At 51.7% G+C, this 26,578-nt stretch overlaps 1 protein-coding gene across 1 annotated transcript; it reads right to left on the reverse strand.

Moving 5' to 3' along the window:
- Positions 1–21,957: 21,957 nt before the first annotated feature.
- Positions 21,958–24,545, reverse strand: LOC132213787 (ral guanine nucleotide dissociation stimulator-like). Its single transcript, XM_059660717.1, has 5 exons — positions 24,361–24,545; positions 23,939–24,198; positions 22,965–23,180; positions 22,496–22,599; positions 21,958–22,032 (listed from the first exon to the last, which is right to left on the reverse strand). Exons 1-5 carry the CDS (start codon positions 24,533–24,535, stop codon positions 22,008–22,010), a joined length of 780 nt encoding a protein of 259 aa, XP_059516700.1. The 5' UTR covers positions 24,536–24,545; the 3' UTR covers positions 21,958–22,007.
- Positions 24,546–26,578: the final 2,033 nt, after the last annotated feature.

A 26,578-nucleotide genomic window follows, 5' to 3' on the forward strand; every position in this document is an offset into this window, starting at 1 on the left:
GATGTTTTTCCAACCTCTCCTTCTCCTCCCTATTCCTGGGATGGTGCTATTCCCAGGCGCAAAATGAGAAATCTGAGTCCATTGTTTTCAATACTCTTGGTGCTAACTTGATAGGAAGAAAGCTCTATGTATCAGTATGTGCCTGAATCAACATGAGCTATTTGATTACCTCACGTATCCTCTGCAGTTCTGAGAGGGACGAGGTCCTGAGAGGTCAGGAAGCTTCCCCGGATGTAGAGGTAGAAATGATGAAACCAGGGTTGAGACGCAGGGTCTGGATTCTGATTCACTAAGTTGCATGATTATGACCCACTGGAGATTATGACCCATTGGAGCTGGCCAGGGCACTGCCCCGGCACAGGGTGTGCCTCTCGTGCAGAGATTAGCTCTGTGCACGGTTCCATGCCTGCATTTGGCCTCTGTTTGCCCATGTGCAGCACCCACGGTCATCACACCCATGTACACGTCTCACGGGGCCTTTGTGAGAGTAAGTGAAGGGAAGGTGATGAAACACACGTTCAATTTATCAGCATTTATTGAGCTCCAATAATTCCCTGGTGCTAAATACAGCATGGAGGGTGCCTCAGGTGCAGGTCTGACCTCTCGGGATTGCAGATTTGGGGGGTGACAGTATGAGCTTAGTAGCTCAAATCCAAAGGAGGACGGGGGGTGGTGTGCACAGTGTCAGGAGGTGGAGAGGAGGGGGGCAGTGCAGGGGGTGGAGAGGACGTGAGGGCACTAGAGACATTAGGAAAGGAGAATGGACAAAGCTGGACAGGGAGGAGGAGGGGAGGGCCTTCTCTGACGTTAGTGTAGCTCCCGCAGCCCTGCTGCTCACACCCAGCTCCCCCACGTGCAGGGAGCAAGGAGCAGGGAGCACAGCGCGGTACTTCTAGCTGCTGTCTTGTAACTTTGCTCAGAGCCAGAGTCCGTCCTCCCTCTGCTTTACTGCACATGGCTGACTCTCCTCCTAATGACGGTCATAGTCATAACTATAATAATTATAGAGGCAATAATAAGATCCGGATGGATTGAGAGCCTTCTGAGGATGCTAATATGTGTGGGTGGGGGAAGGGGTCCTAGCAGAACATGCTTAGTTCCAGTTTGGGGGAACACACTCTCAGTTGCTGGTATTGAACGGAACCTCGTTCCCCTCCTCATAGGCTCTGCATGCACCCCAACATCACCCAACCAGTCCCTGTGAGGGAAGTCTTGCCGGGCTTGCTCCCCACGGAGAACACATCTCTCCCCCTGGCACCCGCCTGGGAGCAGGTTGCTGGGAGTGATGGAGAAGGATGGACAGCTCGGTCTCCCCCCCCATCTCTGAGAAACCGCCCCCCCGTCTCCAGTGCACAGTGACCCCAGTTCCTACTCAGTCTTTCCTATTGTCTGGCCCTACACTTAGCCTTTTACAGTAATATACAGTATAGCACAGCGTCCTATGAACTACAAAGCCTGCTTAAATTCAGGACCTCGTCCACTCCTCACACTCACAGAGGCGAGTAGCACTATCCTTTCCACTTTGCAAATGTATTCAAACATTTCCAAAACACCCGTCATGTGCTGAGACCAGACAGATAAATTAAGGGACTGGCAGAGACCCGAGTAGGATGTAAACTCAGGTCTTCTTTCTCCGAGCCGTTTCCTCTTTTCCCTTTTCCGTGCCACTGTCTTAATTTTTACCTGTGTGAATTACCAGATGTTGGCGCTTTATTTTTGCGTATTGCGTGTGTTCATTTTGTCTTCCCAGGCATATGGGGAAAATTCATTTAAAAACAAGGGACCTTATGAGTCCAGTTTGTTACTCTTGTCACTGAAGCCTGTTCGGGGCAAGGCGTGTGCTGCGTGTTTGGCATCCCCCACGACGCTTCGCAGCATGGTCAGCGCGTAGGAGCTGATCAGTAAACACGGGTAACCTAGGAGGTGCCAGCGCTCCAGCTTTCGCTCACTTCCTCTCAAAACGCTGGCCTGTACCCTCGCCACCAGCCGTCTTTCGAACACTTTATTCCTGGCATTGGAATCTTCCTTTTTGAATTATTTTGCAGCCGGTTTTTGCATGATGCCAAGTGTTTTGGAAGAGATCAATGTGCTGGTTATAAAGCAGGACGATGGACGCTGTAGGGCAGGTGGAATTCTGAGTCCCTCTCCAGTGGTCCGATGGCTGGGCCCCGCTGCCTGGGGTCCTCACACAGCAGGAAAGGATGGAACGGGTGCCTTGGCTGAAGGCTCTCCCGCTCTGCGCATTCTCCCTGGATAAAGGAGACTTTTCATTCACAGGCGCATGCTGCCACCGCCTGGTGGGATGTGAAGTCTTCGGGTCTCCCCTCCTTGCCACCCTCAGGGAAAACGCATCCACTTAAAAGTGCCTGGTGGTGAGCACAACTGTGTTCTCAGGGGCTGACTGCGGGGGGGTTGGAGGTGAAAGAATGGAGAGCACTGTTTCTGCGAGGGGCTTACGCCCTGGGAGGTGTGCTGTGCCTGGGACAGGAGATGGGCAATACACACTGAGAGCCGGTGGGTGCTGGCGGGCATCACTCTCGGGAGCTGTGGAAGGGGGAGGGACGCAGAGCCCTGTGCAGCTGGACTGGGCCTGGAAAGTGGCACACGTGGCTGCACGGTTGTTACGGCAGAGGACAGGGGCACACAAAGGCCCGGGTGGGAAGGGGGTTTGAACAAAAGCCGGAGGGGCTGGTGCCCTGGGCAGGAGTGAGGCACACTGTGGTGGCCACTCGTGGACCCATCCTGCCTTCACGAGTCCCACTCCCCCAGCCTCCTAGATGCCTCCTCTCTCCCTGGAAGTCTCCAGTCAGAGCAGCTGCTCACAGACCCGAGGCAGGTGCCAGGCTCCTGCACCCCTGGCCGCTGGCCTGGCAGGGCGTCCTCAGGCTCGATGGACGAATGGCCAGCACTCAAGACAGCACACCCAACCCGGCTGCTGAAGTCACGGGAGACATAGGTGTCCCGGTGACAGAGACTGTGGGAGTGTGGCTTCAGATAAGGCTTGCTTTCCTGCCAATCACTGTGGCCAAGGGAACGTCAGGCTCATGTAGCTCAGTGTGAGTCATGGCCCCGTCCTGGGAGCGGGGAATGGAGTCACTGCCCTCAGAAGAAGAAAAGGGCTGAGCCTTGGGAGGGAGCAGGTCCCTCGAGGAAAACCATCAGGTGTGTGATTCCAAAATTAGGGGCAATGGGTGTCCGCGTGACCCAGACCAGCCACGTTCCCTGCAGTGGTGCGGTGACATGTGGCCCCAGATAAATGGGGGGGGGGGGGTTATACCTGCCTTGTCCCCATGACCGTTTTGGGTACCTGTGGCCTGGGCTTGAGGGTTTGGAGAAGTGCTGAGGATGGAGCCTCAAGTTGGCTGAGGGATGTTAAAGGAGACTTGTCACTGAACATAACAGATGGTTCGACTGTGCTCCAGTGACACACCAGACGCAGACTGGAGAAGGACTGGCTGTGGTTTGCTTCCCCCACCCCAGCTTCACCCTCAAATAGAGTGATTCCCTGGGGAGAGATATGCCCACCCACAGTGACAAGGCACTTGCTCTGTACGTTGGACTAGTGCCTGGGTGTAATTGGCAATGGGAATATGATGCAGGCACAGGTACTAACACGAGACCGAGAGCCCAGGGACTGGGTGGGCGATGTTGGGGTGCATGCAGAGCCCATGAGGAGGGGAAGCGAGGTTCCGTTCAACGCCAGCAACTAGAACCCTCTGACTGAAAGAGCGTGTGCAAGGAACAGCTGATGGTGGTGTGGGTCCTGGGCCCTGCTGGGCAGGCTCTGAGTTCAGGCCAGAAGAACCCTGACATCGAGGATAGCAGGCAGCGAGTGCCCAAGCTGTCATTACTGACACATTTCTTATTATGGGAATCCCTCTGAAGTGCTCCTGGTCCTGGACAAATGGGAAAGAAAATACCTACATTTTTCATGCTGATGACTATGAATCCAGAACTGTGATCAGAGATCAGGAAAAACATTGACCTTGAGAGATTTCCACCTGGACTTTGCAGTGGCCTGCAGGAGCAGCTGGATTCCTCAGCCCAGGATTTCAAGCTAAATATAATAGGCAGAGAAAGTGGGGGAGGGGGGAGAGAAAGACAGGAAATAAGGGAGGAAGGAAGAAGGAAGGGAGGGATGGAGGAAGGAAAGGAAGGAAGGAAGGAAGGAAGGAAGGAAGGAAGGAAGGAAGGAAGGAAGGAAGGAAGGGGAAGGGGAGGGAAGGGAAGGGAAAGGATGGGAGGGAGGGAGGAAGGAAGGAAGGAAGGAAGGAAGGAAGGAAGACAGGAGGGAGGGAGGAAGGAAGGAAAGAAGGGAGGGAGGAAGGCAAAGGAGGGAGAGACAATGAGATGAAGGAGAGAAGAGACGAAGCCAGCAGGAAAACAAGAAAAAATGTCTGACATTTTCCAGATGCAGAAATCATGTGATTTAACATTGAAGACGGTGGGAGAGCAGAGCAGGAGCACGCAGACCTCCGCCCACTCCTCACCGCCCACCGCACGGGGGCAGCTTCCTCACCCGCCTGTGCCCGGGCAGGAGGAGAGGCCCAGGGAGAGGGAGGTCTGCCCAAGGCCGCATGGCCAGCTCAGGCTGGTGCTCTTTCCTCTTCTGCTAAAAGGCTCAGAAGCATTAGTTTCAGGACCTGAAGGATGTGATACAATTAGAACCTCAGACGCAAACTGGAAGTCATTAATGGTTGAATAAGAGTAACAGGAAGCAGATTACAAAATTAGGGGACGAGACCAAGCAGAAAGCAGATAACTTAATTTCCATAACTCAGCCAGCAGCGCAATTTAGCAACCACATTGACAGCCTTGAAAGTCTGTCAAGGAGAAATAACCCCCAAGTTGTAGGAACTCCTAAAGCAAAGAAAAATGGAAAGGACAACAACATAATTTTGTTTTTGAAAAAAATAAAAACCCAATACCTTTTTCAAACTAATTGGGTTCATAAGTGCATCATCTTTGCCAATTTGTCACGTACAAGGAGAGGCCAATATAACTGAGCCAAGGCGGCCAGGCCACTAGACAGTAACTGGCTTCAAGCCATGCTCACCCCACTCTTGCGGCTTATCCCGTGGGTCCTCCATGATTGTCCTTTCTCACTGTCCACTCTGCCACTGGGTCCAGCTCCACCTGCCCCCCATGCCAGGTGTCAGGGGGGCAGCTTCTGCGGCGACTTTGGATGGCCTAGCTCCCCAGCCCTGTTGGTTGCAAGTGACAGCAAACCTTGCAGCTGAGCCCGCGCCCAGAGATCTGATCCCCGTGGTCTCCGCTGGGACCTGGTGCTGAACTTTTCAAGGACGCCTACAGCGAGATTCTGAAGTGAGGGTACAGCACCTCTGAGGCCCACAGGGGAGATCTAGTCCTTTTCCGTCATTGCTGCTGGAGTTCAGGGACTTTGGTGGAGTTGTGGGAGGGGTTTTTCTGGAGAAGATGGGTGAAGAGACCCTTGTCTTACGCCTCAAAGGGGTTTCGCCTGGAGGCCGAGGCATGGTCTCTGGCCTGCTACCGAGAACCCCACTGAGAATCCCGCACGCAGAGCTGGGCAGCCATTGGTGTTGGTTTCTTGTTGTTTGTTTCAGATGTGGTGATAGACACTATGAAATTCCCGCACAAAAAAATGTAGACAAACAAGGAAAACGCATACTCCACAGTCACAAATAGAGGATGCGACACTGAGCGACCCCTGGAGGTGTTGGGCACATGGGGACAGAAGCGGGGCATTCAGACGCAGGGAGAGCAGGACTGCGTGCCCGACGTGCAGCACGATCCAGCTTTACAACGGAAAACGAAATCCTTCATGGATCACCTCGCCACATAATTAAAATAGTTAAAAATCAACAAATCGGCCAGCCCTTGCAAAACACGAATGGTAGCAGTGAAAAAAAATCAGGAAAAATATGAGACTGAAGTAACATTTACGCCAGAATAGAAATCAAATATAATTCTTTAGTTAAAAGTATGACTCAAATAGTCTGGCTTGACCAACCAACAAAAGAAAAAAGGAAGATTATGAGAAAATTAACCTGTTTTAAAAAGCAATTACCATCATTTAAAAAGGCCGTTATCATCAAAGGTTATATATCAATTCGTGTAACTATAACTGCTATGAACTGCTGTGCAGATTAAACTAAACTGGTTGAGAACCGAAACCGTCAGAAGGCCCGCCCTTGGGTCATAAGGAAGACCCATACTGTCCACACCAGGGGGTCCCGGGAGTGGCAGGGCCAGTGCCTGAGGGCGCTGCTGCCACTGTGGCCGTGCCCTCTGTGCCCACCTGTCTGCTGGCAGCACCGGCCAGGGCTGCTTTGTGGTGACTCCGTTCCCACACTGCTGCTTTCCACGTGTGCTCCTCCCTGGATTCCTGAGGCCCCCATTTCTTGAGGTCCTAACTGACCCCCCCCCAGACTCCCCCAGATAAGGAAGACCCACACTGCCCCTCATGTCCCAAGGCTGTGCCCAGAGTAACCTCAGTCCAACCCCTTCTGAGCCCTGGTCATTGTCCTCCTCCTACTCTCAGAGGTCCCAGCGACTGGAAGCTGCTGTCCTTTTCCTCACATAGAGCACGCCCTACCTCGGCCCTAAGTTCCCACGGGTGGCTCCTTGGTCCTCAAGGGGTGCCCACCCATCTGGCCTTCAGCTCCTTTTGACCCTTCCACACAAAGCTTATCCCTTCAGCTTTTAAAATACAACCAGCTGGCCTGGCCGGCGTGGCTCAGTGGTAGAGCTTTGACCTATGAACCAGGAGGTCATGGTTCAATTCCTGGTCAGTTAGGACACTTGCCTGGGTTGTTGGCTTCCCCAGTAGGGGGTGCGCAGGAAGTAGATAATCAATGATTCTCATCATTGATGTATCTATCTCCCTCTCTCTTCCTCTCTGAAATCAGTAAGTTTATCTATATATATAAAAGCCTAAGCAACAGAATGAACTAACAGCCAGTTACCAGTCGCTATGATGCACACTGACCACCAGGGGGCAGACGCTCAATGCAAGAGCTGCCCCCTTGTGGTGAGTGTGCTCCCACAGCCAACCTCCCTGGCCCCAATCAGCCCCGGTGGCCAGCCAGGCTGAGGGACCCCACCCATGCACAAATTCTCGCACTGGGCCTCTAGTATTTAAAATAAAAACCATAAATGGCCTGTTTACTGACCTGTTTACTGACCTGTCGGTGGTAATTGAGTTCTCCTCCCAAGAACAGACAGAATGGCTCCATTTTCTCCTTTGATCAGATATAAGATCAAAAAGGAAACAGCCTGTGGTGGGCTGACTGTTGTTATGGAACGCCGGTGGCTGCTGTCTGAAAGTTCGCAGTCTTGGGCAGAATGTGAAACGTGTGCATCCGACGACTACGGCACGGACGTATCTCAGATGCGTTGATCAGAGCGCAGGCTCCTCCGGAGTCCTGAGGAAGGGACCGCCCAGAGGCATCCAAGAGGCCCGGGAAGGAGGCGGCAGTTGGCTGAGTCTTAGATAATTTTTAGGACTTTTAAAAAATGTGTAGTATTTAAAGAAAAATAAGACAGAATTCCGGACAAATGCATAGTCAGAGGCCAGGTGAGATAGCAAGGGACACAGGGACTCTCCATGGTATGCTCTCTAACAGGAGCATTTTCCCAGTAAGTTTTTAAAAGTACTGTGCTGGTGGAGGGTTTTGAATCCCGTGATAAAGGACATTTGAGGGTTAGTATAGAAGTGACACCTCTGACCCGTGACAGCTCAGCCTGGGAAGCCGCACCTCTGGCTCCTGTCACCAGGCAGACTCCCCTCTGCAGGGACTGTCCCTGAACGATTCTGATATCAGATCCTGGTGCCTTTTTTATTATTATTATTGTTTTCTGTTCCTCTAGATAAAATCTTCTAAAATATTTAATCATAGAATGACCCCTGCTTCTGACAGCATCTAATCCACAACCTAACTTCATACCCTTAAACCTTCCCCCAAGTCATCTAGCAGCCCAAACCCTGCAAGCTCTTTCTAACACTCTCTCAGTGAGACACCCACAGCTCCTGGTCCCCTGCCATGTATATCCTTCCCCCATTTAACAGTGATAAGCCCAACTGGTTCAACGACTGGTGTGCCCCTAGCTGCCTTCGATCGAATGGCATTAAGCCCACGATCGTTTCTGGTAACTCAGGAGAAGTGATGGGACAGGAGGTAAGCTCTTCTGGGGTCTGAGTGCCCCGAGGGCAGATTGCTCTCTGAGGCTTCCCCTGGGTCGCATTCCAGAAAAAGGTGTGCGCACCATGAGGACACCTCCAGCTCGTTTTCCTGACTGAGTGCGGAGCCTGGACCTCTGCTAGCGACAGCCCACTGGGCACTCCCTCCACTTTGATGCCCCTGTGGACGCCCAGCACCCATTCCTGCCAGGAGAGGGACATGTGTGCATTGGGGGTATTAGTGAAAATTCTCAGGATCTGGAGGTGAGCATGTAGGATGGAGCTGGAAGCTGAATGAGGAGCTGAGCAGAGCCGTCCTTCTCTGTTTTTCTCCAGAATCTTCTTTATCCCGCCTCTCCTGAGTCCCTCGCTTCTTTATTTCATTAAGTTACGTCCCCTTCCTTGTTTGATTGCTGTCAGTCATTTTTATTGGGGAGGACAGTCCTACCAGGCTGCTTCTTTCTAGTGCTGAGCATTTCCTCTGGTCACTCCCACTCACTCTCGCTCATGTACTGAATTACAAAACAAAACAGCACGTTTGTCAATGGGAAACACTCTTCCTCCGCGACCTTTTCTGCAAACCTTGCAGGTTCTTCCAGCTCGTGCATTTGGAAACAAACGCCAATTCTTCCGCCATCACGCTCGCCTTCTTCAGAGAGTGGACGAGTCAGATCCTGAGGGCATGCGCGGGAGGGACGGGATACAGGAGAAGTTATAACAGAGCAACTGTCTCAGGATCTAATGATGTGAGCTTGGGTTTATTCCGTGGTAGCATGTGCCCATTCGTCACAGGTTGCTATGCATTCATCTCTTTCACAGGGGTGTTTCCTCAGTGACAGCTCCCCCAACCCCAGTAGTGGGGTGGTTCCATTTCTGAGGAGTTTTGTCCATGTGCTGAATGAAGACCAGTTTCCCAGGAAATTTCATCCTCTGAACTTATTCTGCTCCCTGGAATAGTGTCCGCTATGTCTGTCACCTTGCTCCGGTGACGTTCGAAACAGCCAAAGCCCAACACCATGGCCCCTCTAAGCCTGTGTTCTCTTGATTACACCCCTGCGGCTGCTAATCGCAACTTGTATGTGACCCAGAAAACAAACTTTTTGTTCTCCAAAAGATGCTTTATTTTGATTTAAAATATGCCATTCAAATTACAGGAATTAGGAGATATCTCTTTTAAATGAAATGTTTAAGAATTCAGTCTACAACCACATCACACTGTTGGTTTGTGTCACATTTGTGGTTAATTAAAATATTAATCTAGCTTTGGCCAGCTGGGTCAGTTGGTTGGAGCATCATCCCATACACCAAAAAGGTTGCGGGTTCGATCCCCAGTTAGGGCACATACAGGAGGCAACCGATCCATGTTTCTCTCTCACATCAATGGTTCTCTCTCTCTCTCTCTCTCTCTCTCTCTCTCTCTCTCTCTCTCTCCTCTCTTTCTCTCTCTCAAGCCATATAATATATATATATATGTATATATATATATACATATATATATATATATATTCATTTGTTTTCCCCTTACCTGTATTAGTAATTTAAATTTTTGATTTAACTATAGATATTTCCATTTATCTCTCTTCAGTTACCTAGTTTGTAAGCTCTCTGAGGGTCAGCATTGTCTATGCATCCTAGAACTAGCACTTTGGTCTTATTACAGATGACTTGAAAAAGAAATGGCTGCACTGTTTACACCTCACCCTCTTGTTTCTGACTGTGAAACACACCTGGGCAGCTGGGGTGAAATTTTGCGTCACCCTGACCAGAACACAGAGCTAGGACAGCTGTCCCCCTTTAGTTGAGCAATAGTAACATTGTTCCACATACCCTTCCTGTGCTGTGCCGACTGCCATGCCTCCCCAGCCCCCCCCCACCACCTTTGCTGGATCCACCCCTGTGGGGACTCCCTGTGCACTTGGCACTCATACCCCACGTGGCTGCCCTGACCGCTGTGAGCTCCTGCGTGGCACATGGGCCTCCTGTGCAGCTACGTGTGAGCAGACACTGCAGTGCACACATCTGCACAGGCACAGCCTCTCTGCAGAGGCGCCTCCGGGAGCTAAAGGCAGTGGCTGACTCCAGGGAGAGAAGCGGGGGTCTGGGAAGTCTTGCCTGTGACTGTTACATCACATGCTCCTTTCCCTTGTACACATAAATGAATTAGTTGAAATGGAAGATAATGAAATAAGATGGAGAATTATATAATGAACCAATCGAAACTGATAATGACATACGGGAGCCCTGGCTGGGTGCTTGGTAGTTGGAGGGTCGTCTTGTGTACCAAGGTTTTGGGTTTGATACTGGGTCAGGGAGCAGATGGGAGGCAACCCATCCGTTTCTCTGGTATCTCTCTCTCTCTCTCTCTCTCTCTCTCTCTCTCTCTCTCTCCTTCTTCCTCTCTCTCTGAAATCAATAAAAACATATCCTCCCATGAGGATTAAAAATAATAATAATAGGGCAACCGGCTGGGGACCTCTCACTGCTGCAGAGAGCTTTCTTACTTTACTGTCTCTAATAAACTTTGCTTTGGCTAAAAAATAATAACAATAACAATAATAATAATGACTCAGCGGGTGAAGACAGTGTCCAAGTCAAGCATGAGGATGATTGTACTTCTCATGGCATCTCGAAGGCCTACGAGGTCACGGACTTCTACCCTAAAAGAGAAGAGAACATTGAAGATCCATCTTTAAGCAGCGGCACTGCTCCTGGCTCATCAGGGCATTTACTCACTCATCCGACAGGCACATGTGGTTTACTGGGCTAAGTGTTTAGGGCAGAAAAAGGGAGGAAGTAAATTTTTTAAAATATTTTTATTGATTTCAGAGAGGAAGGGAGAGGGAGACAGAGATAGAAACATCAATGATGAGAGAGAATCATTGATCGGCTGCCTCCTGCACGACCCCTACTGAGGATCGCGTCAGCAACCCAGGCATGTGCCCTTGACTGGACTTGAACCTGGGACCCTTCAGTCTGTAGGCCGACACTTTATCCCCTGAGCCAAACCAGCTAGGGCTGAATACTTCTTTTTAAATGTGCTCTATAGGAGGTTTTGTTGATAAATTTAAATTGGAAAAGGTGACTTCCCCTGACTTTTTCTGAAGATCACAGATGATGAAGAGAGTGGAGAAATCCAAGAATTCCTTTGCCTTGCCTTAAAGTGTCAGCATTAAGCACAGGGCAGGAATACCTTCTAGCTACCAAATCTCAAATAAGAAAATAAAACCCAGCCCTTAACGGTTGCACATCTCCCTCTCGTGGCTAAAATGGGTAAATGCAACTTTTCCAATCACAAGAGCTAATGTTTCTTAATTTATATTTCTAGATGCTTGAGTTGAAGAACTGGGAGGAATCTTAGGGAGCACACAGTTCCATCTCCTCATTGACAAGGGAGTGAACCACTTGGTTCATAAGCAGAAAGTGACTTGACCAACACCATACCGATGTGGACAGAACCCTGGTTTCCTGATGACCTGGTGGGTGCTTCCTGCTGGCCCTGCGCTGCTCCAGAGGCGGCAACTCTGTCCTGTTTCCTCTCACCTCCCTCTTTGAACCTGGTATGTGTGTGCATATGTGAGCCTGCGTGTGAGTGTGCTCATGTGGGCCTGTGGGCCTGTGTGTGAGTGTGCCTGTGAGTGTGTGGGCCTGTGTGTGCCTCTGGGTGCGCCTGTCTGTGCATGTGTGAGTAGAGCCAGGGGGTGGGCACAGGAGTCTTCCTCACCAGCAACCTGAGTGTTATATATCTAAATTGTTACCCCACATGTGCGGCGTGCACTCTTCCTGACTCAGGTATTTCTCCTGATGTTTTACTTGGGACTGTCACACTCACAGCCTGAAAACTAATGTGGCCGCAGAGAATGACAGTCCTTCCCACAGAGCATGACCCCCGCATCACCCCACAGCAACTGAGGTGCATGCCCTTGACCAGAATCAAACTCAGGATTCTTCGGTCCACAGGTCAACATGCTAACCACTGAGTCAAACCAACTAGGGTAGCGATCTCATTCTTAACAAAGATTATTTCTGTGGACACTAATCCTATAAAATAAAAGGCGAATATGCAAATAGACCAAACAGGTGAACAGCTGGAACAACAGAACAAGTGGTCGCTATGACATGCGCTGACCACCAGAGGGCATGTGCGGAACTTGGCAGGCATTGGCCATGGCAGGATGGTGGAGCAGGTGAGCAGGGGCACCAGACACTGTCATCAGGGCGAGCCTCTGGTGGTTACTGAAAATGCTTTGCTCCTGCACACTTCAGTCCTGCCCATTGCTCCCACCTGCTGCCAGTGCCGGCCCCGCTCGCACCCACTGCTGGTGCCCGGCTCCCATCCCAATCACTCAGTGCCATCAGCAGGTGCAAACGCGGCTGCCAGCCCTGATCACCCCTGAGGGCTTTTCCACCTCCACCTGCTCCTGAGAGGTGATTGGGGCAGCAGCCGCCACTCGCACCTGCTGACGGCGCAGGCCCCAATCGCTCCACACCACCAGTGGTTGTGACCAGGGCCAGCGCCATCAGCGCATGGGAGTGGCAGTAGTGGGAGTGGGGCTGCCAGCAGACAGGGGTCTGGGGGGTGGCAACATGGTGGAAGGGGCCAGGTGGGGGCATGGAGGATGAGCCGAGAGCCGCCCCTGTGCCTACTGCAGCCTCGTGGCCCACAGTTCCTTTCAAGGTGCACAAATTCGTGCACTGGACCCCTAGTCTATAATAATAAAAGCATAATATGCTAATTAGACCAAACAGCCAAACAACCTTCCGGACATCCTTCCAGAGTCCTTCCAGACGAAGCCTGGGCTGCGAGAACCAAGCCCCTTGCATGAATTTCGTGCATTGGGACTCTAGTAAATCCTAATGAGATACATTCCCAGGCCACATTCCCTCTGGGCACAACGAGGCTGAGGTTACGTTTGGAGGATCAGGGATTCGGGGTCCTACACAGGGTCCTAGTAGGTCCTCTGTGGGGTCACAGCACACTCTGTAGCCAGTAAGGGTCTCAGGAGATGAGGCCTGCGGGGAAAAGGAATGAGAGGGGACTGAAGAGACATCTCAGACATGTCCACATCTAAAGGGAGGTCAGGAACAAGGTATTCAGTAAAGTGCACAGAGAAAGAGCAATGGGAGAGGTTGGAGGAGAGTTAGGAGGCAACAGACTCACCAATGCAGAAAGGAGGGGGTTTTCAGAAGGGCGGGAACACAGTGCCTGACTCTGCAGGAGGCGGTGAGAGAGGGGAGGACCCGCTGTGGATTTCTGCTCTAGATCCCAAGCAGAGGTGGAGCGGGATGGAGCCTGCCCGCCCACAAGGTCTATTCCAGCTCCACGGCTTCCTGGCTGCGGAGCTGTGAGCCAATCACGTCACTGCTCTGTTTCCTCCCTCATGTTACCAAGGGACCCCATTGGTCAGAGCTTCTTGAACATTTTGGGAGGAGATGATGGAAAATCCAATGAAAGCCTTTTGGGGAAAATGCAATATGATACTTTGTACATTATTTCAGGGGTTTCCTAGACCCTCGGGGTCCCACAGATTCTCAGCTACAATTTGTTAGCATGAATGCTCTCAAGAGGAGTCCCTTTCAGCTCTGGCATTAAGGGCAGATCTGGATTCTGGATGCTGTGGGCAAGCTGGCTGCAGAGAGAGGGCAGGACTTGATGTACAGGGCAGCTTCAGAAGCCCAGCCCGTGGGTGCTCTTCCTACATCCATCGAATGGGCACCTCATACTGCTTTTCACAGAGTCATGCAGGCCTGGCAGAGATGCAACATGAGGCCATATGCAGGATCTCAGAAAGGTCGCTGTCGGGCCCTGTGCAGCTGAGCAGAAAGGCAGCTGGGACCTAGCAGAGGTCCTAGAAGCAACATGGACTCTACGCAGGCCTGGCAAAGAGGCGGCTTTAGGGCCCAGTGCAGTCCGTCAAAGAGGCAGCCAGGGGCCCAACCTGGGCCTGGAAGAGAGGCGGCAGGGCACCGATTTTCATAATTGATCCAATTTCTCTCTTCCCCCTTTGTCTTGCCTCCTTATTGATTCGTACGTGTCTGCTCCAGCCACCTGCAATGCTACCATTATTTTTCAAGCTTCTAGATGTAAGTTTGTTTTGGTGCCTCTTATGTGCCACTGACCTATTTTTCTATCTCTGAGCTGAGTCCACACCCTTTTCCTTAGCACTTTAGTAAATACTGATATTTAGCAAATTCTCCACTTTGTTCTTAGAGTCTCTTGGTCTAAGAACAGATACAGCATATTTTGCTACTTTATTATAACTTCTAGCCATAACTTGGTGATAGATTTCAACCTTAACATTCCTGATAAACGATTCTAGTGTGAAGCCATCCAGGTTAGCACGGAGAGTACTAAGCCACATTGATTTCAGGGCCTCCTGATCCCATGTGTTCTCTGTGACCTGTCAACCTCTAGTATCGCCGGGTCCCTAAGCATTCTCTACCGGCAGCCCGAAGGATCTTTTGAAAATGTAAATATGATCATGTTTCGTTTCTTTTTTTTTTTTAATATATTTTATTGATTTTTTACAGAGAGGAAGGGAGAGAGAGAGAGAGTTAGAAACATCAATGAGAGAGAAACATCGATCAGCTGCCTCCTACACATCCCCTACTAGGGATGTGCCCCCAACCAAGGTACATGCCCTTGACCGGAATCGAACCTGGGACCTTTCAGTCCCCAGGCCGACGCTCTATCCACTGAGCCAAACCAGTTTCGGCATAATCATGTTTCTTATGAAAACTAACAGTGGTCTCCTATGGATTTAGAAATGAGTCCCAAATCCTTAGCGTGTGCGTCCAGGCCCTCCATGATCCGACCTTAGCTTCTTTTGCAGTCTTGTCTCTCCCTCACCCCTTTTCTGCGGTCACACTTTGAGATCCTCATTGGCATCACACTCTCCCAGCCCAGCTTAGAGCTGTGCCATGCCCTGTGTCCCAACGTCTCCCTCTGGAGTCGGTGGAAGGCTGGTGTTCTTTCAGGCATCTCCATCTTACCTCTCTCCTCCTCTCTGCTCCCACACTTACACTTTTTTTTTTTTTTTTTTTTTTTTTACAATACCGTGGAATCATACAATCTTGTCCACCCTCAGGACTTTTAAATATCTCATTCAGTGAGGAAGCTGAGAATTGTAAGGAACAGGATAGTGATGAAACGTGGCTTGAACAACAGGGATTTGTTTTTCTCACAAAATAACGAATCTGCAGGCAGGTGGATCCAGGATTGAATTCAGCTGCTCAGTAAGGTCAGGGTTAGCTCCTTTCTTTCCGCTGTTCCCTCGTGGCTACATGATGGCTGCCAGCAGCCAGAAGGTGGCAACAGCCCCCAGCACCGAAGAGAAGGAAACAGTCCTCTCTTAGCTGTTGTGCTTCTCATCAGGGAGGAAAATAGTGTCTCAGAAGTCAGCTATGAGACTCTGGCATGAACCCTTGGCCAGAACAGGCCGAATTGCAAGGGACATGGGGCAGTTTCGTGTCAAACTGCTCCTGAAGGAGGTGCCTCAGCCCAGGAGGAGGTGGTGAGGGGAAGGGCAGTGGGGACATGTGGGATGGTGAGCTTCCTGTTTCTACTGTGATCACTAAGGGCTCCGTACATTTCTTCTCTGTGGACCTGTGGAGGAAAGGTGTCCCGAGATTCGGGGATGACTGTTTCACAACGGTTTCCTAGTGTCTTGAAGTACCCTGTCTCATAGGGTCCATATTATCCACATAGAACTTTTTAAAATTAAATTTACACTAATTAAAATTTAAAACTCACTTAAAGCTTTAAGTTTCTCTTGTTGGATACCTGAGGAGTGTTGGCTTGGTGTATTGACCAGCTAGCTGGTTTGCCTTGAAAGCAAATATGAAATGAAAGAAAGGAAATGTGTCTCCCCTCAGAGCAAGAGTGCTGCTCACATGAGAACGATGAGCTTTGGATGATTGGGCCACAGCACTGAACGGACCCCTCTTGCACAGCGAGCCTCCTTTTGAAATACTCACCAGTGGCGTTCCTTTGTCCTTTCTGCTTAGAATTTTCTGACATGGTGGTTTTCATTTTAATTGTAGATTGTTCCAGTGGTGGTGTCAGTGAACTATGGCCCCTCCGGTAGAACCACGGCTGCATACCTTGTTTCCGTACCGTCCTGGTCCAGTGGAACCATTGCCTCCTCCTAAGCTGAGTCTGACTGGTGAGTTAAATTCTGGGCTCATGGAGGAAGGGAAATGATTCAGGAAGTGTTTAGTGGAGGGAGTTGTTTTGAATTATTTTAGCTACAACCTGTGAATTAATATTGTTAACAGCTACTCTAGTGGCTATCACTGTTCAAATAGCAAATCAAACTAAACTCTGAGGGAAGTGGAATGTAGCCCATTAAATAATTTTTGCTTTTAATGAGACCATTTCAAGATATAAAATAGCACTTGGGAAAGTTTAGAAAGATATTATCGTAAGGCAAGATTATTGAATTCTAAAGACCCTTGAAGTGTAACATATATGAATATTTACTCTTAAAATGTCATATAATGAATATATGATCCTTGTACAAAAGGCAGAAACTATACTAAGCAAAAAGAGAAGAAACCACCATTTCTAATTGTCCCACTTGCTGGAGTTCACTAGCATTAACATTTTGGTGTATACATTTCCAAATTTTATTTCTTCATTTTATTAGTTTATACTTGTTTAATTATCAGAAAGATTAAATGTTTTAGAAGTTATTATTTTTAAATGTATTTTATAGTGAGCATCCTTCCATATCAGCGCATATATATATATATATATATATATATGTATGTATGTATATAATTTTATGTCAGTGTACATGAGTAAATATTGTCTACACATATTTTAATCAACAATATATTTCTATTTGTTCAAGAGTATTTAATTTAATGGATTATAGTCTACATAAATAGCTAGGTATTTTTGGAAATTATCATTATTTACTATTATAAATATAATAAAGGCCTGGTGCATGAAATTCGTGCACTCGGTGGGGGGACCCTCAGCACAATCTGCACCCTCTCCAATCTGGGACCCCTCAGGGAATGTCCAACTGCCAGTTTAGGCCTGATCCTCCCTCTCACAATCCAGGACTGCTGGCTCCTAACCACTTGCCTGCCTACCTCATTGCCCCTAACAGCCTCTTCCTGCCAGCCTGATAGCCTCCTAACTACTCCCCTGCCAGCCTGATTGATGCCTAACTCCTCCCTTGCCGGCCCGATCACCTCTAACTGCCCTCCCCTGCCAGCCTGATTGCCCCCAACTGCCTTTCCCTGCAGGGCTGAGGGGATTGGGGGACTCCAGCTGGATGAGGCAGGGCTGAGAGGACTGGGGGACTGAGGCTGGATGAGGCAAGGCTGAGGGGATTGGGACTGAGGCTGGATGAGGTGGGACTGAGGAGACTGGGGGACTGAGGCTGGATGAGGTGGGGCTGAGGGGACTGGGCACTGCCATCTTGTGGCTGTGGGCGCTGCCATCTTGTGAGAGTATGACAGTCAATTAGCATAGCCCCTCTTTATTACATAGGATAGTTGGGATGTATTCCTCTTAGTTATTTGAGGTAACTGCCTAGAACTCTTAGGACAGAGAGAGAGAAGGCTTCCAGCGCAGCCAGTAGCTGGCTCCATAATGGCTTCAGGTACTGCCTCGGGCCAGGCCAGGCCCAGCCAGGGCCTCTCATTGGACCAGGCTCTGGCCCCTGAGCAGGCCCTTCCTCTGGCTCTGGAGAGCTCTGGAGCTCTGGGCGTGGACCTGGAGCAGGAGAAAGAGACAGATTGACTCACACACCTGGCTTTCCTGTGACTTTGCGCAGGCAGGAAAGATGCCACCGCCTTTAAGGGAACTGCAGCCCGCGAGCCTGCCCTCCCCCGATGATCTGCCCAGGTGATCAGTCCCCCTCACCTTGTTGAGTTGCCTCGGTGGGCTCAAGGTGCTGCAGCTCCAAGCATAGATTTTGGGCATGGCCCACCAGGTATGAGGCAGGGGAGTTGACGGGCACCAAGGCCTGCTCTACCTCGAACCAGGTGAAAGGAAGGGGCTGCCCCAAACCCTGGACCTGGTCCAGCCAGGTCCCCACCATCGCGGCAAAGGCCCTGGGGAGAGGCAGGTGGGCAGCAGAGTCTGAGTCCTGGTCTTTCCTTCCACTCTGCCCTCCCATGGCACACTTGCTTGGGACTGAGCCTCTGTGCAGGCCCCCCTTGCCCACCCAGAGGACAGCTCCATGCCACCCCCGGCCCCTGTGTGGCTGTCTGGGTTGTAGCAGGTGTGGGATCCAGCAGGTTCAACACTGAGTCTGTCAGTCTCTTCCTGCCACTGACAGCTCTCCTTAAGGATTAAGAGTCTATTACACAAAAAACATCAATTATTTTACTTGTAAATACAAGTCTTTTAAAAAAAAATATCTGGGGCCACCTAGAGCACTTTGGAACCAGAAGTTTGGAAGTTTCTATTTTTCTGGTCACCTATGCATATTTCCAAGCAGCCTCAACTATCACCTCGATCCCACAAACCTTCACATCATTCTACACAACATCGCCTCCTCACCATTTCTCTCTTTCTCCGCTTTACCTTTTGTTCAGAGCACCCAGCACATCCTGACTTCAGGTTATGCATGTGCTGGCTGGTTTGACTCTTTCATGCAAACATGCCATCATGACCAGCTCTTTGGTTTGACTACTGTGCTTCTAGTGCCTGACTCATAGCAGGTGCTCAAACATACCTGATAAAGGAGCCAGGGAGTGAATTCTTCTTAACCCAGTCTACAAATCTGATGAGATCCCAATCAAAATTCCAAGGGAATTTGATCATATGATTCAAAATTTATACATACTAAAATTTAAAATATGTGTAGTTTTTGAAACAAATTTTATTTGCAGGAATTGATTCAAAATGAATTGAATAAATGATCAGAGGTACCTATGCAATAATGATCATCACAGAATTATTTATAAAGTAGACAACAAAATAATTTTCAGTCTATTAACTACAGCCAAATTATATAATTTATGATGTAGCAGGACAAAAGATACTAGGAGATATTATTTATCAGAAATAATTTTAATATTAGCAAATATTTTATTAAACAAAAATATAACATAAAATGGCTTATAAATATTAATAAATGTATATTTACATATATTATGAGAATATTTGAAAAGACACACATAAAGATATATATAATTATTTCCTATTTAGTCTATAAAAAGAGATCATGTTAAGAACCATTTCCACTTCTGCTGTCAATCATTCAATCACTTCCTTTTCCTCAGAATAAAAGCCTGAGTGTTCTGCTGGCCAACTAGGACCCAGGCTCCAGCTGGCAGGACAGGGTGTTACTGCAGGACAGAGTGGGAACTGTGAGCTCCCAGGAGCCACACCTCAGGTGTCCCTCCCAGTGTCAGGAGCCCCAGGAGTTGCTACACAGCAGGGTCTGGGGCGGATCAGAGAGCTATGGACACAGGTTTTTTGGATTGACCAGCAAGGAGAGTGCAAACCTGCCCTTGCTCCACCTCTGCCCGGCCTCACCTCTCATCATCTCTGAGCCACTCCAGGGCCCAGAACCAGGCCCCGAATTGCTCCTCAGGCTCTATTTGATATTTCTGGGCAGCCTCCTGCAGCAGCACTATCTCCTCCATTACTTTCTGCTCCTGGGCCCAGAGGGAAGGAGAGGCTGCAGACACTGCCTGAGTTGGGGTGAGGAGTGGGGTGGGGAGCCGGTCCTGGGTCTTTACACACATGGGCACCAACTTACCCCTAATTCCACCGAGGCCCTGTCTGTGCTCAGAGATGGGCATCAACAGCCCTTCCTCCAGGAGGTTATCTTTGATGCGACTCCCCTACTCCCAACCGCCAACTGGAGGGGCCTCCCACTTCTGTGATCAAACTCTCCCAATGAGTGGAAGATGCAGGGGATGGAGCCCAGGAGTGTGCCTTTTCCTTTTTTTCTAGGTTGATCTGATTCACCTGAAAGGCAGATACCCAAAGTCCATGAGAAAGAGCCCCCTGGCTAGGACTAGCCCCCTATGTCTACCCTTCTCAGGTTGCACTACCACCTGGTCCCAGGATGGGGTGGGAAACAGGGAAAGACAGGACTTGGATCAGGGCCAGGTTCTGGGCTCTAAAGGAGTGGGGACACGGATGGCTATGATGGGCCTGTCGCTCCAGCTCCAAAGGGAGGCTGTGCTCTCAGCTCAGGGCTCAATATGGGGGCACTCTGTACCCCAAGGTCAATCCTGGTCACCCCAGGTCAGGCCCCAGGTCAATCACCTCCAAATAATCATTCATCCTAGTGAACAGCTTTATCAGGTCTTTCAGAAATTTTCTGAGGAAGGGAACACACTGGGCAAACAGGTGAGGGTAGGATGAGTCTCTGCTCTCAGTGCTCCACAGGCCCTCTCCTGAAAGCCTCCCGCACTCAGCCTCCTGACCATCCCAAGTTTCCCACGTGGAGCAGCCCAGGTCCCTTAGGGCCTCCACTCAATTGTCCCTTCCCTCACTCTCCGGGAACTCCTCTTGATCAGCTCTCAGAACTCACTTTGGGCAAATCACTGGGTCAGCAGTCCCGGCTAGCCACATCCCATGTCCATGCTGCACTCAGCTCCCCCAGGCTTAGAAACATCTAAGGGAGGTTTTCAGGTTCTGCGGGCACAAGAGGTGGGGCTGGAGGAAGAAGGCCTCCCTCTCTTGACTTGGAGGCCTCCAGTTAGGAGGACAGAGCCCCCACCTCTGACCCTGGAGCGCCCCCGAGACAGGCTCACTCACCTTCTTGTGCAGCCTCTTCCTGGATCCTCAGATGTTCAGCATCAGAGTGGCAGACCTGGAGGTCTGCTTCGTCCAGGGTAGAGGTCAGGGTCAATGAGGTCATGCTCACCTCACCCCATTCCGCCACCACCCCTGACCTCACACACTGGTCCTCCGACCCAAGTCAGCTGGTACCAGTGCCACCCCGACTCCAGCATGCTCTGCTTCTGGACGACTCCCAGCTACAATGCTCACTCGGTGTGTGTGACCTTAGGCCTGGGCCTGGCTCCCTGACCCGTTCCCACCTCTGGAAAGTGGGAGACCTCCACCAAGCTCACAGGTTCTCCTGAGGACTCAGTGTCATTCCTGTCATCAATGTTCTCACGCTCAGCCCTCCCGGTGGCACAGGCCAGGGAGCTCTGCACTGTCGTGTTCTGTCCTGAACTCATGACCACCCTGTGAGGCCTGTAGCATGGGTGGTCACCCCTCCGTGTCAATCACAAGGAGACTGATTGGCAGGGAGTGCTCTGGGGGAGCAATGGGAAGTCTCAGAGAGCACACCCCTCTGTCTCTGGCCCAGACAGCAGGACCCAAGGCCAAGCAGCCCGTTTGTTCCTCTTTCCATGGGAATCCCCTGCGGGGCCCATCCTGGGCAGGAAGGACTCTCCCCTTGCAGGTGTGGAGAAGACAGAAGTGGGAGCAGGGCCCTGGCACCCTGAGGACAGGCTGGGCTGGTTTGGGGAAGAAACCTCCCCCACCCTCCCATTCACCCCACAGCCTGGAAGAAGCTAAGTGCAATTGGGAGGGGGCAGCATGGAAGCCAGAGACTCGCTCAATGTGCCAGCTCTGCACCCAGTCCTGGAACAGCTTGGCCACCACCCTGTGTGCCATGAACGGGGCCTCTGGCCCTTTAAAGTGCCCCCCACCACCTGCCCATAAACCAAACAGATCCCTCTTCCTGGTAATTGGGCCCGAGAGGGTGAACATTTTCAGAGAATCTTCAAGTGACAAACTACCACAGCCCCATACTGTGCAGTCCCCCCTTCCCTCACGCCTTCCCCTCTGCAGACCTCCAGCTCCCTCTACCTTGATGAACTGTTCCCTGCTCAGTATGTTGTCCTTCATGCAGAGTTATTTTATTGTCAGTGCCCGCTTCCTGAGTGGAGGGAAAGAGGAAAGACATGTTTAGGAAAGATGGGGGAGACGGGTTAAGGGCAAATTCTTGTTGACAATGTCATGTTTCAAACTGCCTCAGGGTTCCTCTGAGCAGGAAGGTCTCCCTGGGCCTGGGGCAGGGCTCTCATATTGGTCACGTTGGACCCCTCTCCATATCTATGGAGCAGCTCTGTTTTGACCAGTTTGGGTTTGAACTGGGCGTACGGTTCAGGTGCTGAAAACACTTGAAAATCTCCCATTTGGCTCAGTGCCGTCTGTGACATTGGAGGAAACTGACTCCTGAAGCAGAGCCAGTGGACTGAGTCCCAGGGAGCCTTAGAGGCCCCGCCCACCAGCCCAGTTCCTGTTGCCATGGTTGGCTGCCTCCCAGGAGGTGAGGGGACATTGGGAGACATTTGGGTGACACCTCCCCATGCCTCCTCTGATGGGAGAGGTCTTCGCACCTGGAAACTTTCCCCCATGTTTTCTTCAATCGATGGACAGCCACGCTCTGCAGAGCAGCGAGGATGGCGTGCAGGGAGGAGAAGTTTCTTAGGGTTCTGCACTCCTGGGAAGGGGAGACATGGGCTGTGAGGTGGGAGCTGCAGCTGGTGCTTCAATCCCCCTCAAATGAACCCCTCACCCCCCACCCCCCCCCCCGGTGGGACAGATGCTCAGGGTGGGCACGTATAGCAGCCAAAGACCAACTCTCAGAGCGAGGAGGATCCCAGCTCAACTCAAGGAAGGACCCAGGAAGGAAGTGAGCCTCCCAACACCGGCACCTGGGCTTCAAGGTGCACGAATCCCTGGGAGAGAGGACATGGAGGCTGTGCTGGGCTCAGACCTCAGGCCTCAGTCCTCAGAGCTGACCAGGCAGCAGAGGAATTTTTCAAGGCTCCGCATAGGGACGCTGCTAGGACTCCCCCAACAGACCTTGGCCACCTTCATCCAGTGCGCCACCACGTTGGCCCTGTCCCGGGCCATCATGCTTGGGTCCCCAAGGCAGGTGGTGATCACACAGGTGGCCACACGGTTGAACTGCCTGACGGTGGCACTGACAGTGGAGGCCACGTGCTCCTTGCCCGGCTTCCTCCTCTGGGACCAGACGGAGCCCAGGCACTGGTCGGGCAGCACCTTCTTGAACAGCTCCTGGGGAGAAAGGGCGGTGTCACCAGCCCTGCCACACCCCAGCTCAGGGTCCCCAGGCCCCTGAAGGGGTCACTGGACAAGACTGAAGCTCAGGAAGCTGAGGATGTGCCTGAGCCTCGGAGTCCATGGGAGTCACTCTCTGTCCCCCGAGGGCACCCAGCACTGGATGACCGAGGGCCCAAGACTGGAGGGGAAGGGACAGGAGCGTCTGCCTCCAGCCCAGCCTCACTAACTCCAAGCTCCAGGAAGTGGCTCAAGTCTGCTCACCCCAAGGGGGCATCTTCCAGCACCTGACACCCCTCTGCTCTGAATTTCCATTCAGTGCACATTCCTCTGTGGCAGCTACCACCACAACTGTTTGTCTCCCTTGTAGTTAAACACACATCAGGGGACAAATAAGTGCTGAGGCCGCTGAGCCGCATGGGCACATGGATGAGCAACCCATGGACCTGGCTGCACGCAGTGAGCGCCCCTCCCCACAAACCAGGCCAGGCCCCACCCAGCTTTCTGTCTCATCTCCCTCATGGAATCTGCACAGCCACTCTGTGCAGCAGGGCCTGGGGTGCCCACCTCCACTGTCCACAGGTGGACAGCAAAGGCTGAGGGTTGAGAACGTTGCCCAGGACCCATGGGTGGTAAAGTGGTGGAGTTGAGATTTGCATCAAGATCATAGGAGTTGGGATCAGGGAAAGGCAGGTCGGAGCGGCCAAGGGCAGAGGGAAGGCCTGTCCCACCCACCCTGAGAGCCCCAGACTCACCGCATCCATTGCTGTCAGTTGCTCGGCCACCAGCCTTGGAGGGAAGGTCGGGATGTTAAGCTTCTCCCCCCTTATAAGGTGCTTAGGGGTCCCAGCCCGGGGGTAGTCAGTTGTTGGGGGTGCAGCTGGCTCTGCTGTTGGGATTCGGATCAGAGCTGGTGGTCCAGATGGCTCCAGCACCCCCACAGCTGGACCAGGCTCTAGCCCAGGAGCAGGCCCTTCCTCTGGCTCTGGAGTGCGCTTGAGCTCTGGAGGTGGTTCTGGAGCAGGTTAAAGAGGCGGGTTCTCACACATGCCTCACTTTCCCATGCATTTCACAGACAGGAAAGATGCAAATGCCTTTTAGGGAATTCTGGCCCCTGAAACACCCCTGCCGTCTGCCCCACTCCCCCAATTATCTTCCCAAACTGCAGTCCCCTCACCTTCCCCCTGTGCCTCAGTGGGCTCTAGATGCGCCAGCTCCACCCAAAGACTTCTGACGAGGCCCACCAGGTGTGGGGCAGGGCGGCTGTGCAGCACCAAGGCCTGCTTCACGATGAACCAGGGAGAAAGGAGGGGCTGGCCCAAATATTGTACCTGGTCTGGCCAGGTTCTCATCACAGAAGCGGTGGCCCTGGGGAGAGGCAGGTGGCCAGCAGAGTCTGAGTCCTGGTCTTTCCTTCCACTCTGCCCTCCCATGGCACTCTTGTTTGAGACTCAGCCTCTGTGTAGGCCCCTCCACATCCAGGGCACAACCCCAAGCCAACACCGGCCCCTGTGTGGCTGTCCTGGTTGTAGCAAGTGTGGGATCCAGCAGGTTCAACACGGAGTCTGTGTGAGACTCTTCTTCCCACTGGCAGCTCTCCTGAAGGTCCAGTGCACTGCCGGCCCCTACCCTCCAGGCCCTGGGCATCTGGGATGAGGACTGAGACAGACTTGTGAGCAGCCTGCTCACCACAGTCCTGTTCTGAGCCCCAGCGTGGGGTTCAGGGGAGATGGATGTGGAGAGGGGCAGGCAGAGCGGGGTGGGTCTGTGGGGGGGATGGGACTCTGAGGGACAACTCAGCCCAGTGTCCCCTCTGGGTCTACAAGGCAAGGGACCCCACCCACTGTCCTCTTTGACTCATGTCTCCTTGCAGAGGAGCCACCGGGGCTCAGCCCTCCCTTGGGAATCAGAAGATGTGTAAGATCAGGGTTCTGCCAGGCCCTGCCCTACCTAAGCCCCCACTCTGCCAACACAGGAGACCCTCCTTCTGCACCCACAGACCACTCACTTTGCTAATTGCTCCTGTGGTGTGTCTCCCCGGTCATCATGAGGAGGTGTCCCTCCAGATGTGGAAAACACCTTGATGGCATCCAATCTGATGGACGGTGGACAGGACCTGCGAATGATGGACAGTGTGACTGTCTGACTCGATGACTAGAACTGAGGCCCAGGGATTGTGTCTGCTTCATTCCTTGAGTCAGGCTAAGTGTCTCCACAAGTGGCTGCCTGTGGGAGGAGCTGAATGCACATTGTCGAGTAAGTGAGCTCCAACCAGAACCATCCCAGCCACCTGAGTGGGCCTGGGGCCCTGCTCTCCCCTGCCATCCCCCATGTGGCTCCACCAAGGACCAGGACACGGTCAGCGAGGTGACATCTCTCACTGCTTGACAGGTTGTTCCCCATGTGCTTTTCCACACTCAGATGCCACAGGCCGCTGATGGGAGAGTCAGGGGACTTTCCATGGGACAGAGAGACCTAATTGGCACGAACAACCATAGACGGTCCAGCAGCCCTTTCTGCAGAGCCGGCGGCAGGTAGGCCGTGCCATGGCTGGTCCCCACAGCAGTGCCTACCACAGCCCTATGCGGTGGATCCCGTACCTACCACTGTTCAGAGGAGCATTCTGAGCCTCAGACCGATGTGATGACATTGTGAAGACCCACAGCTGGCAGTGGGCAGAGGCCCCACTGTGCTGAAGAAGGGCCCGTGCTCCTAAGTTAACAGCTCGTCCAGGAACCACTGGGTTCTGGAGAAGGCCGGGTGGGTGGGCATCAGGGTGCAGATGTGGGGGATGTTGCCAGCCGGGAAAGCTGGTACCAGGGATGCCGCCACCTTCTCCAACATGCCTTTCTGCAGGGCTCGCATCCTGCGGGCCTCACACAGTCTCAGAGTGAACTCAGCTGCACACTGAGGGGGCAGGGAGGGACATCCAGTCAGCAGCATCACCGTGATTCCCAGGAGGAGGGAGGCCTGGAGCTCACACAGGAGTCCCAGCCCCTCAGGGACAGGAGTGTCCAGGCTGATTCAGGTTCTAGGTTTTCAAAGTTCCACTTAAGTTTGGCAGGTGGTGTAAATATGTCTCTCTTCTCCGTTCCAGCACAGCTAGAGGGGGGTCCGTTTCTTGAGTAGGGGCGGCTGGGGATTGAGAAAATGAAAGAGACAGACACAGAGATGGAAAAAAAAAGCTGAAGCTGGGTGGGACCACTTCCCCTGATGATGAAACAGGGACAGAGACCCAAAGCCAATCCAGCATGTTTATTTTATAGAGCAAAAAACAGGAAGTTTTACTAAAAGTCAAGGCAAAGGAGATTCTGTGCATTCTTGGGTGGGCCTGAATCTTAATCATTCCTGGGGCTTGCCTGGATTTAAATAACAAAACCTACCCCCTGGCACCC

The sequence above is a fragment of the Myotis daubentonii genome, chromosome 12, assembly GCF_963259705.1.
Source record: "Myotis daubentonii chromosome 12, mMyoDau2.1, whole genome shotgun sequence".
NCBI classification, from domain to species: domain Eukaryota; kingdom Metazoa; phylum Chordata; class Mammalia; order Chiroptera; family Vespertilionidae; genus Myotis; species Myotis daubentonii.

What these genes read in the sequence shown, in the direction of transcription:
- LOC132213787 (XM_059660717.1), bottom strand. Translation starts at nt 24,535, where the DNA reads ATGAGAACCTGGCCAGACCAGGTACAATATTTGGGCCAGCCCCTCCTT. An exon ending in AACTGACAGCAATGGATGCG is followed by an intron (nt 23,181 to 23,938) that starts GTGAGTCTGGGG and finishes CTTTCTCCCCAG; the next exon opens with GAGCTGTTCAAGAAGGTGCT. An exon ending in ACTGGATGAAGGTGGCCAAG is followed by an intron (nt 22,600 to 22,964) that starts GTCTGTTGGGGG and finishes TCCCCTTCCCAG; the next exon opens with GAGTGCAGAACCCTAAGAAA.